Here is a 12,295-nt window from a genome sequence, read left to right as displayed (position 1 = left end):
GCAGATGGAGAGAGCAGTGTGAACATGGACGTCAGAGGTGAAATGAGAAACTATGGGCTTGGAGAAATCTTTAATTTTCACAGCCCTAACACGTTCTCTGAAGCCGTCGCCTAGTCTCTTTCTGGTTTCCCTATCATAGATAGCTGGGCATTTACTGCAAGAGATACAGTAAATGAGGTTGGTGGAGGTACAAGAGGTCACCTGGGTGATCGGGAATTTTCCTGAAGGGCCTTGAATGAGTGTGGTGTTAGATATATATTTGCAGGTGATGCAGCAAGCTCTGTTGCAGGGGAAAATGCCTGGCGAATAAATCAATGGTTTCATCTCTTTGTTATGAATACAGTACATCTCTCTACATCCCCAATATAAACATATTACGAGTAGGCCTGACAGCCGATGGAAATAATTATTTTTTTTATTCTTAGAATACATAACAATATTCCTGATAATATTTGAAATTTAAAGGTTCATATTAGGATTTAATTTTTACTGCTGTCGGCTAATTGCAGCCCCCTAATTTATTAGATGAGAAAATCGTAAAGTGGTCAGGTTTCTCAAAGTTGTTCACACTTATATAGCACGTTTCTGGACACTCCACTCAAAGCGCTTTACAGGTAATGGGGACTCCCCTCCACCACCACCACCACCGAGTCAGCTGGGATGATGCAGCTCTACACACCTAACCCTCATTCTCGTCTCCGCTCTGTTCGAGACCTCAGAGAGTTTGTCAAGGAGGCGACAGCCCCTTCTTGTGGAGAGGGGGAACCAGCTAGACCTGTTCCACGGGGGAAAATTCCTGCATCAAGGAGTGCGAGCCAAAAACCGTACACCTGAATGACAGTATTATTGATGAGATCTTTTTCAACATGCACCTGCCACCAAACAGCTTAATTCTGAAGATAGTTACACAAAAGGCCACACATTAAATCTAGCAAGGATATTATAAACACAAATAAGAGGTCTGAAAAGATTTGGTTGTGTTTAGAATGCAGATTTTATTGTTACTGCGTGTCAGTGAATCGTGCCAAAAAAGCCAATCGTGTAACCCTATTTGTAGATGGTTCTGTACTTGAGCTTCAGCCTAAATTGAAAAACCTTGGGGTTATATTCGATTCTGGCTTAACATTTGACCCACATGTGCAGCATATTGTCAAAACATATTTTTTCTTCACCTCAGAAATATCGCTAGACTATCACTAACTGTGGCTGAAAAGCTGATCAACACATTTGTGTTCTCCCAAATTGAATACTGTAATGCTCTACTCGCTGGGATAAATCTACATTGAACAAACTGCGGTATGTCCAAAATCCGGCAGCTAGAATTCTGGTCTCCTAACTGTCCCCCAAGCCCCCAAGACATTGTATGGGTGACAGGGCCTTCCCCTGTTATGCCCCCAAGCTCTGGAACTGTAACGAACAGTTCTTTCCGGACCCTATGCGGACGACACAGTCCGACGGAGTGGGGGAACACTGGGGAAACGTCATGCAGGAAAACGGGGCTGAAGACAGGGGGGCGTGTCCAAGGTGCGCTGGTGCACGGGGGAGGTGTGGCCGAGGCGAACAATCCAAGACAGTAGTCCTTTGGGAATATCCAAAACAGAAGGGTAAGTCCAAAACCAGAAGATCCATCAGATAAAAGAATTAAAAAACCACGAAGGCCGGGTCGGAACCGGCGGACGGGGAACAGGAACGGGAACGGGAACAGAGGTTAAAACCTTAATGGGACCAGGCGCTTCCAGGTCCCGGACTCGCACGATATGGAAATCAGCTGCAGAGCCCGGGTGAGCCTCAGCGTCTGGCTTTTAAGGTGGGCTGGGAATAGGGAACAGGTGCGGAGAATAAAGTCTTGAGTGATAGGGCTGGAGCACCCTTAAGGAGGGGGAACTAATATCGTGACAGGAACTCTCTCCCCAAGGATATCAGAGAGTCACCTTCTCTAAACTTCTTCAAATCCAGACTCAAAACCTTCTTCTTTAGAAGAGCCTTTATTTAACTTATTCTTCACCCCTCTGCTTTTCTTAGTACCACCACCCACGGTCTCCTCTGTATATTGAAATTGTGTTTTATTGTAATTGTGTATTCTTTTTTATTTATTGTTGTTGTCATTCTGCAAAGCGCTTTGAGAAGCCACCTTTAAAGGCTCTATATAAAATAAAGTTTATTATTATTAGTCATTATGGTTACTAGTAAGCAGGAAGGGCTGCATCACGTCGCAATTCATGGGAACTCAAATGCAAGTTTGTGACAGCATGGTGACTTACAGCACTTTAACAAAGTTCATGATTTTGTGGTTAATTTGAGATTTGTACAATTTCTTTGTAACCAAGATTTAATAACCGGTCTGAGAAATTGGGAATGCAGTTCCCCTTTGTCTCAAAGATCTAGGGTCCTGGATTCAATTCTGGACCTGGAGCACTGTCTGTATAGAGTCTGCATGCTCTCCCAGTGTTTCCTGTGGGTGCTCTGGTTTCCTCCCACAGTCCAAAGACATACTGTTAGGTTAATTGGCTTCTGGGAAATTTGGCCCCAGTGTGAGCGTGTGCTTGTTTTTGTGTGCTTGCATTGGACAGCCTCCTGTCCAGGGCTGGAAGATGGATGGAGTTCCCTGTGTGTTCCATGAGAAATGGAAAAAGATTGAAAAAACCTTTACTTGTTATTTACTTAGTGTCATTCAAGCTAAACTACAGAAGATAAATAGACTTCCTGTACCTTTCCAGATTTGTGCAAATAAAGGCAAATGAGGATATAGATGCAACTGAATTCTTCATAAAAATGTTAGCCTTTAGCTGAGGTACATATTTAGCTCTTAGATGCTGAAAAATGTCAGTGAAAAACTACGATTGAGAATAAAGAAATTTAAATCAGTCTGATGTAGCACTGTGTTCTAATCGACAAACTTGTACTAGAATGTTTGTTTTTGGTTATCCAGAGTTTGCATATGATGTAGTGACACCTGTGAATATTTTGGCATTTAAACAAGAATATAAAATAGATTTGTCTCAAAACACATAATTTTGTGTATCAGAATAATAGCTCGTCTGTTATACAGCTTATTAACAAAGGCAGTCTGTTCAGAATGCCCACGTTTGTGTGGTACGTGACCAGTCCACTGTCTTTAAGGAAGTGTGGTCTTCCTGTTTATCAGCCTATTTCCTGTCCTTGCACCTCACTACCATCTATAGAGACAGGAAAATCAGACCAGTGGCACCCACTGGCATTTCTGAGCCAGAAAAACAAAAGTAAACAGCAAAAAATAGATGGACGCAGTCCAGAAACAGTGCCTTTTATGACACTGGGAATCCTGTAACACCTCACTTGTGTGTGTGGTGTGTGGTTGTAAGAACATGTACAGTAGCTGCAGCCCCATACTTGGATGCTGACCTTGTCTGTAGAACTCCTCACAGACCCTCTCACTCCACTGCTTGCTCATCTCCCACACCCGGCAGGGGTTGCAAATGTCAGCGCACTTGAGAGCAATCTGAAAATCAACAGAATCATATAGAGCATTATGACAATGTAGGGGTCTACCAATTTCATAGGAGGAACCCATCTTCAATTTCAACACAGAACAAGTACTGAAGTACTATTTCAAAAAGGTGCTGCCTTTTGTCTCTTAGGCTTCTCTCTGTTTGGATGAGGGTACATTTAGCCTGTTACCCATTATTCTTATTTATATTTACATTTTACAGTACATTTTGCATATTTATCTGTGCTTTTCCTGAAAAAACTTGAATTAATTGGATAAAATTTATGAACCTCAGTTAAGAGGTGAATCCCTCTTTAAATTTGATTGGAAATCACTTTTTATAGATTTTCAATATTGCCAGACTTTTTTGGTATGTATAAGTATATTAAGTTTTATTACATTTTCTTATCTCATGCAAGTTTTTTGGTCTTTTGAAACGGCTTGGCATTCCTTTATATCTGTGAAATGTACCCTGGGAGTAATATGAAAAGTAAGCTTTTGTTTGTTTTCCAATACCAGCCTTTACTGATCAAAGTTAAGTTAAGTTATCCTGTCAATGTTTGCTCCTCTAACAACATTTCTATCAACATGAAAAACTGGCAGGGCGAAGCAGCGCTTATTCTTGATCCTGTTAAGTGATGAAATTCCCTGGATAACTTGACGGGAGGCTGGCCTTTTGATGTAGCCAAGTTCAACATTGTTGGGAGGATGTGCAGTGTTGCTCAGAGCTGGGAGGTGATTGAGAGGTGGTGATTGAATCCGAGCAGTTGACGAGTTGCATTGGCCACAACAGCATAACATCTATCCATCCATTTTCTAACCACTTTTTCACTTTTTCCAATTTTGGCTCGTGAGGGACCTCAACCTCAAGCAATGGTCTCCAGGCAGCGTACACACTGGATGAAATGCCAGTCCCTAGCAGGGCACAGAGACAAACCTGCACACACTCACACCAGAACAAATTTTTCCAGAAGTCAATTAACCTACCAGTGTGTCTTTGGACTGTGGGAAAAATCCAGTGCACCTGGAGGAAACCCATGTGAACACGGGGAGAACATATACACTCCACGCAACTAGTACCCCAGGTTAAGAATTGACCCCAGGGCCCTAGCAATGTGAGGCAGCAATGCTAACCACTGCACCTCCATCAGTCCTCATAACAAAACCAGGTTAAGAAAGTGTCAGACAGTTTTCCATAACCTAACTGACAAGCTCATCTTATTTTAATTGTGTTTATCATGTTCTAAATAATTATGCCAAATTTGCAATGAATTACAAACCTGCAACATGAAGTGTCTGTGTTCTGCATCCTCCAGACTCAAATCGTTGCTGTCCAGATGAGATTTAAAGTGACCAAGAAACTCGTTCTGTCGACTGATGTCTGTCGCCAGAATGAGTGAGCCCAACTGTTGTTCAATGTCCTGCCTGAGGAAAAACATTATGTTAATTGAAAGTCTTGTTAACAACCTTCTGTTAACAATGTCTATGGTGAGCTAATTTCAGCTGCATTTTGATCAGCAGCTCTGGCTATTTCAGACACATGCTGGCTCCTTGGAACACTTTTGAAAAAAGGTTTACACCAAAGAATATGACATTCCTTTTATTCATTTGTCCTTGATTTTTAATAATGTGATGCACACATCACTAAATCTTCATGTACTAGTACGTTTTCACAATATTGAAATCCTGCCCTTGAAGTTGTTCAACTTGAAACCTGAAATGTTTTGCTAAAAGCATTTAAACATCCTCCTATGACAGGTATTTTAATATAATGTGATAAAAAACTGCATTCTGAAGAACATTTGCCTGAAGACGTGAAGGTCATAGTGTTGTTTCCGTTTTACACCAGCAACCTAAATGTGCTCCCAGGTAAAGAGGTGGGCTTGCTCCAGGCACAACTGCAGCTCCTCCAAAAATTCAGGACGTGCTGTCTGACCGCCTACAGAATGATGGGCCCACTGGTCTGTGCAAATGCCAGTGCTTGTGGTGTGCACTCCTGTTTCTCAGTCTGATAGGTCAATAGTACTAGGAGCAAACACATTGCAATCCATGCCTTACACTGCATTAAAAAATATCAGCAGAAATTTCTTCCTGCCGGTATCTGTTCCCTAGCCTTCTCTTATTGTGTTTCCACAGATCTGCTTCAGCCTTCCGGGTTTTCTCCACTGAAACCCCTCTTGCTCTTCACCTCACAATAAGCAATGCAGTCAGTAGTGAAATAATGAAAATGCAGTCAGTGGCCATGATATTAATGTCTTCCACAATGAACACATTCAGCATCAATTCTGAGGGTTGGCTCATATGCTGGCCGCAACACTTGTATTCATCTGCTTCATTTGAGTCCTGTTTCTTATCCCAGTGTGAACTCCATGCTTACCCAAGTCCTGGTGCTTTCATCAAGTAGCCTCTGGTGAACCTTTTTGGTTTAACCCCGAGACTGGAGGGTTTTCTGGATCTGCCAGTGATCTGCACTGGACTTGCTGGCTTCTTGGACTTTTACTTCAACAGGCCTTCGACCCCAGGCAGGTACTGTACCTGTGTAGCTTGCTTGGATTTCCCAGCCAGAATTATGCTATTTCCCCCAGATGTTATCTCCTACCAGCTTTGCCCTGCTCCACCAGATGCAAACAGGTCTCTGAATTTGGACCATCCATCAGAAAAGCAACCAAGGCACAGACAACTGTCAACCCCACTGGGTAAGATCATTGCGGGCAGAAACCTTGTTCTCCCATCCTCTCTATTAATTCATCACCCCCCCCAAACTCACTATTTCCTTTTCAAAAGATTCACCATTCAACTAGTAGCTGCCGACACCTCACTCCCATGTCTGGCCAGTCTGTCTCTCGGACACACTGTGATGACTGGAGAGTCTTGCAGTCTGATGGCCCTGTTCCATTGGAAAACCTTTGGAAGCTCAAGCTATCATTAAGAGCTTAGAACCCTTCTGGGTCCCTGCAGCCTCTTCATCCTGCTGTCTTCTCTCACACCATTCACTCAGATGGGTGTGCACTGACCACAGCACCCAGCCCTGCCACCTTACAGGTGTAATGCAGCCACCAGCCTCCTGCTGATTGGATGTCTCTCACAATCACCGATGGATGGCAAAGATTCTTTCCAGCAATAAATCACTGCTTCTGTGGCATTCACAGGCAAGCAGCATCTTAGGCACTGCAGCCACATAGCACCCGCTTCTCATATATGCCTGCACTTCAGTAGCTCAGGACAAGCCAGGTCACGTGACAGGTGTGTGCACTCACAAACACAACCTCAGAAGCGTATCACACTAGCATCTGGATGAGAGAATCCTACACCGACACATCTCTGGGGAGAAATAGACATTCTCTCTGTAATATCTGCACAGGAGAGACAGGACAGAGACTGCAAGTCATGCAGAGGAGCAGGCAGGCCATATGAGTCACATTGCCCACATCTGTAGCTCATTAAACCACTAACTCCCTACAGCTGTGGGATCTTACAGCCACTCTGGATGATGACCTGTCAGAATGTGCATCCCATGTTCTATCAAACCCACAAAGGCAGAGCTCTTCTGCTTGCTGTTCACTGGTGGAGATGTGGTAAGAAATAGGAGTTTTGTTTTGCGGAGCTCTGTTGTATTGATGCTGATATACTGAGCCACCTGAAGATCATTGCTGATGTCCATATATTCTAGAGGTCAACCCCTCTCAAGAAACTGCAGCTGATGAGTTCCCTCTCCCCCGAATGATGCAGAAACTAGGAGTTTATGTGTGTTCCTGGAAGGTTTATGGTGTTGGCAGAACTCCTTATCGGTAGACTCGGTGGGTAAATCAAACAGAAAATAAAGAACCTGTGACACAGCAGGTGCTGAGCACAGATGAACAGTAATGGAAATCCCATGATTCAACGACAAGCCAGTGAAGGGGTACCCCTTTATATAGATGTTCTGGAGAGGAAGTGACACATTACATGAAGAGAGCTTTTTGGCAGGAACAGCATTACAAAACATGCCACCTAGGGGAAAGCCTTTATATTCATAAAGGAACATCCAATGGGACATTCTGTGCATTTTATCACCAATATAACCAGCTAAGGCTTAGTGTGTCTGTATCCTAAATGCCCACGCCTTGGTGGACAAACACTATGATTAAATTGGATTAAAGTGAGATGCCTATTATGGGGTCAACATATTTTAATTGGTTTTGTGACTAATATTAGTTATAACATGATGACAAGATCTTTTGCTGAGGGACAACTTCCAGTATTTCAATACTTCCTGCCATTTTAAAACTAAATAATCCTAGTAAAACTTAAATTATTTTCTGACAATAAAAAATTGAAAAACTACAAAATAAGAAGAATGAAAAAAAAATCACTTTATGTTTTCTTCTGTGGTTTAACGTTTGCTGCAGTTGAGGCTTGGAATTCCTGCAAACCTGTTTCAAATCCTGTCATTAACATTGTTGGCAAACCTGTTTCAAATCCAAATGACACAGTTCTGGTGTACAGGCAAAACAAATTTAATGTGTCCCCAACAACAGATGTTAGCACAGCAGAGACTACTGCAAAACTCTAATTGGCACTGCAGAATGGAGAAATCAATGTTGCCTTGTATTCTGAGAGGTTAGTGTTTGTTTTGCTGGCTTTTGGAAAACAGCCAGTCTATACAGAAGTGTGGAGCTGGCTACTGTCCCAGAGTTCTGTCGATAGCATTGAAACACGAGCGCCCTTTTGCAGCTGCTAGATTTCCATTAAACATTGAAGTATAATCATTGATTTCATGCTAGAAAGAGTGTCAAAGAGATTGTCATGAACAGTACTCACGTCGTCTCCGTTGGTAAGTGGGAAAGGAGCCCTGACTCTCTGAGCATACCCACTGTGGACCTCCAGTGATGGTTCTCCAAAACAGACACATTCTGAAAGGCAAAATACAGCAAGAATCTTCTTCTTCTGTAAGTTCTATCAAATGTTAACCAAGACACACTAATAACTTACCAGACTAAATTAGGGGCCACTTGCAAATGCCATACGTACCTGGTACAAACTAGCAAGGTGATGTTTGGTTTTGATCAGAAATGGCTGATTTACTCCTGGATGATCTACATCATGAGCAGCAGCTGCCATCAGCCCCAGAAAGATATCCAAGGGAGTAAGATACCTAGAAAGCTTGAACACATGTGTGAGATGATGCTGTGTCACCAATCTTTATTCTCTTGATCCTACACTTTAGCAAATCTTGCTGAACCTCTGAACTCAGAGCAGTAAATCTTGCTGCCCTTACTAGGTCAATGCCACAGTATAGGCTACAGTTTTGCAGGACAGGTAGAACGAAATCATGTAAGATAGTATGTGCTTTAGCAACCTTTTCTCTCCGACCATGTTAGGGGAAAAATATTGGAGTAAAGTTACATTTTAAAAACAGTACATACTGTAGTTCCTAATCTATTTCTGTTGCTTGTACTGTACGGATTAACTGGTCTTTGCTTAAAGCAGCGACTGATTCCTTCTCAAACCAAATTAAATGTATATCATTGGCTTGGAATACAGGAAACTACAGGAGAACATACCATTCCTCTGGCTCATTTGAAGCTTGCATCAGTGGGAATCAGTTTACCTCAAAATGAAGGGTTGCCCCCCACCATTTTATGTTTAATAGGCAACCAGAAGGCACCTTGTAAATTATTTTCCACAGTCTGAGGCTGTAAACACATCTAAGAGTGGTAGACAGGTCTGCAACTGTCAGCTTCTAAGTCAAGGTCAGCTATTTAAGCCATCAGTCAGACAGGCAGGCAACAAAAAGGGATCCCTCTTGTCATCATGCTAACCTTTAGCCTTTGGAGGAACTGCTGACATTCTTACCTTGGGCTCCTTTAGATAGCAATGCATGGCTTGAGTGACATCAGCTGCGTGAACGGCATTGTGGTATGGATTTTGGCTATGGTAATCTTCCTGCACCATCACTACTCAGAAATAAGAAAAAAGGCTATAAGCATTGTTGATCTGCACGGAGATATAAATTATCCAAATGAATGTCAAAATGTTAGACACAAAAGGCTTCTCTGAATGCAAAGCTCCTAGCTCCTTTACCAGTCAGAAGCTTGACTTATAACGATCAAAGGATTCATATTTATGGTTGACAGGGTGTCCTGTTTTGTATTCTGCATCGATTGTGACCTGACTGGTGAAGTGAAGGGTAATCAGGCATTGATACAAATTAGTCATCTGCTGCTGACGCTCTTTTCAGTCTGAACTCCCTTTTTCTCTTGAAGGTCAATGGAAGAGAGATGTCATGTGAAATTAGCTATACTTTAAAAGTTATGCCATTCTTGATAACAACTGTTAAATAGCTCTGAGCATCACTGAAGCATTCTCTTTTGAGATGCATCTTTAAAGCTTATACGTTTAGCTCATGTGCAGTTAATACAGTATATGAAATGTAAAAACGGAAAATTTGGAAACTGCACAGTAACAATATTTTTTATACATCAGCTCATGTTTTCTGATTGTTTTGAACTGATTCTTCCCAGTAATCAATTCCCAGTGGAATAATTCTTTCTGTAATGAAATTGTTGATAGTGGGTTTGATGACTTTGTTTAACTGTAACCTAAAATGCTGTAAAATGCATATTATGACAAAGAAAGCATTGATTTTTGTGAGGCCACTAGCTGAGAGGGCATAGAAAGTATTTTTTTTCCCCACATTTAGAACACAGGATTATCACAATCAGTACTAGGACACAAAATGTGTGTAAACTGCTAAATATGAAACAAGGCTGTAGGGCTAGCTGTGTATTCTAAAGTTATCAACTACAGATGAGAAACAACTTGTGGAACAAATGACTTAGTAATGAATATCAATGTTGGAATAAATGAACTACATCATGAAGTGGTAGGGCTGCCGGAGGGCCATGTCTAAGGACACTTTCTTAGGTTATGTAGTGCTAAAATTGTTTATTTAATAAATTTTCATTATTTACAGCAAACAAGCTGTACAAGCAGGGTCATCTCAGAGTTTTATCCATCTTTTTTTTTGAGGGGGGGGGGGGGGGTGGCATTCTGGCTTCGCTCCCGTCTCTTACATTATGTTTTTAGTTCACTAGAAGGGACATACAGTATCTGTCCCTCTCCAAAAAACTCCAGTTATCTTAAAACACCACCTTACTAGCCAAAGTGTATGTGTGGGTTCCTTAAGTGATCTGGCAGACTACAATGTGGCTATAACATTGTAAAGACATGTGTTAATCAATTGAACAAATTGAAATATAAACTCAATCACATGAATTTATAAGGAACGTTCAAACTTCAATAGTTGGAGCCTTTTGCAACTGTCTTCATAACTGACACAAGGACAATGATCTTTTTTTAATAAATCTTAAAGACAGATACCTTAGAATTAATGTATTGAAGTACCATATTACCCTTACATTTTTAAAGAGCAATATTTTATAAATTGACCACATACCTAAAAACCTGTACAGTTTGACCATATCTAGTTGAAAATGATGGATAAGTCCATGGCTGTTGAAGAGGTGGCACAAAAGTGTTACCAAACTGTTACCTGCAAAGACAATAGGTTCCAGATAATTTAATACATACGCTCCTGTTGAATTTATTATAGTGAATTAAAAGTACCAGCATACAGACATAAACAGTGAAGCCTCTAGGTATCAAAACAGATAAAAAAAGAAAATAGTGAGAAGCTACTGGCTAATTATAGAACACATAAGGGACAATTAATGTCCATTCTACAACAGATGTGTTTACGTTAAAGATATACAATCGCTTGACAATTGATCTTTAATAGGATAAGTACACATCAGTGATATTTTGATTACAATACATGTTTCATAAATCTAGAGTGAAATGACAAACCGAATGTTTACACAGAACACAAATGTGCAAGAACATTCAAGACAAGGATCTACTTTTAGGTGTTTAGGGATGTGTGGAACTACAGTAATTCCAAAACCTTACTATGAAGCAAAACATGAATAGTATCTCCCAGGAAACAACCTAATTGGAGTTTTAAAAAAATATTAAACTAATCATATCCAATTTACAAAGACTTCTTTTATTTACATTTCATTAAAAAAACAAGCTACAAACAAAAACAATCTAAACTGCAGACACATAATTTGATAAGGGTCTCTGGAATATGGAATTCTTTGGTCCAAGTTAGTTTTTAATAATATTCACTTTGACACATTGAAGTAACTATTGAAAAAATTATTATGAAAATCTTTCCAGTTATACTGTAGTTTATCATTAGTTGTGCCTTATTCTTAATATATGACATTTTATTCCAATGAATCGTCTTCTGTTTTATAGCTTCATGGTTGTTTATTGACATGTTTTCCTTTGCATTGCTAAATGTTTTCTAGTTCTTCCCTGTCTGTTTTAAAGCTTTTTTTTTACAAATAAAACAAATGCAGCTTCATTTTCATACTCTAACGTGACATCTTCAACATTACTGAACCCTGATCTTCATTGATATCTTTGGTAAATCAAAGGATCCAAGCTTCTCACTAACTTATTCATGCAGTGATTTTCTTTACCATTGGTAAGTCGATCAAACAGGAAAATGTCGAAATTCCATGTTCCAACTTTTGACAACATGTGCTGGAGGGAACAAAAAAGCATGCGTAGATTTTAGAAATCTATTTTAAAATTATCTAAAAATCTAAAAATTAGGACGTTACCCTTAAGAAATACTTTTTGTAATGAGCACAAATTATGATGCTCATACTAACTGCAAAGAAAATAAATAATACATCATTATTGCAATATCAACATAATATGTATGTAGATGTAACATTGCAAATCATTAAGTGGATTAATTAACCTTAGCTTTGT

At 40.4% G+C, this 12,295-nt stretch overlaps 1 protein-coding gene across 2 annotated transcripts in view; it reads right to left on the bottom strand.

Moving 5' to 3' along the window:
* Positions 1 to 12,295, bottom strand: part of LOC102690313 (3',5'-cyclic-AMP phosphodiesterase 7B) — an 85,026-nt gene that overhangs the window by 7,281 nt on the left and 65,450 nt on the right. For both annotated transcript variants that reach the window (XM_006625887.3, XM_015348014.2), the window contains 7 exons: positions 11,998 to 12,061; positions 10,905 to 11,000; positions 9,302 to 9,402; positions 8,477 to 8,608; positions 8,267 to 8,358; positions 4,747 to 4,891; positions 3,382 to 3,478 (listed from right to left, as the gene is read on the bottom strand). In XM_006625887.3, the coding sequence (XP_006625950.1) occupies positions 3,382 to 3,478; positions 4,747 to 4,891; positions 8,267 to 8,358; positions 8,477 to 8,608; positions 9,302 to 9,402; positions 10,905 to 11,000; positions 11,998 to 12,061 (727 nt within the window). The remainder of the gene's footprint in view (positions 1 to 3,381; positions 3,479 to 4,746; positions 4,892 to 8,266; positions 8,359 to 8,476; positions 8,609 to 9,301; positions 9,403 to 10,904; positions 11,001 to 11,997; positions 12,062 to 12,295) is intronic.

The sequence above is a fragment of the Lepisosteus oculatus genome, chromosome 2 (assembly GCF_040954835.1).
Source record: "Lepisosteus oculatus isolate fLepOcu1 chromosome 2, fLepOcu1.hap2, whole genome shotgun sequence".
Taxonomy (NCBI): Eukaryota; Metazoa; Chordata; class Actinopteri; order Semionotiformes; family Lepisosteidae; genus Lepisosteus; species Lepisosteus oculatus.
The sequence above is the reverse complement of the archived record's forward strand: the minus strand, read 5'-3'. Positions and strand labels throughout refer to the sequence as shown.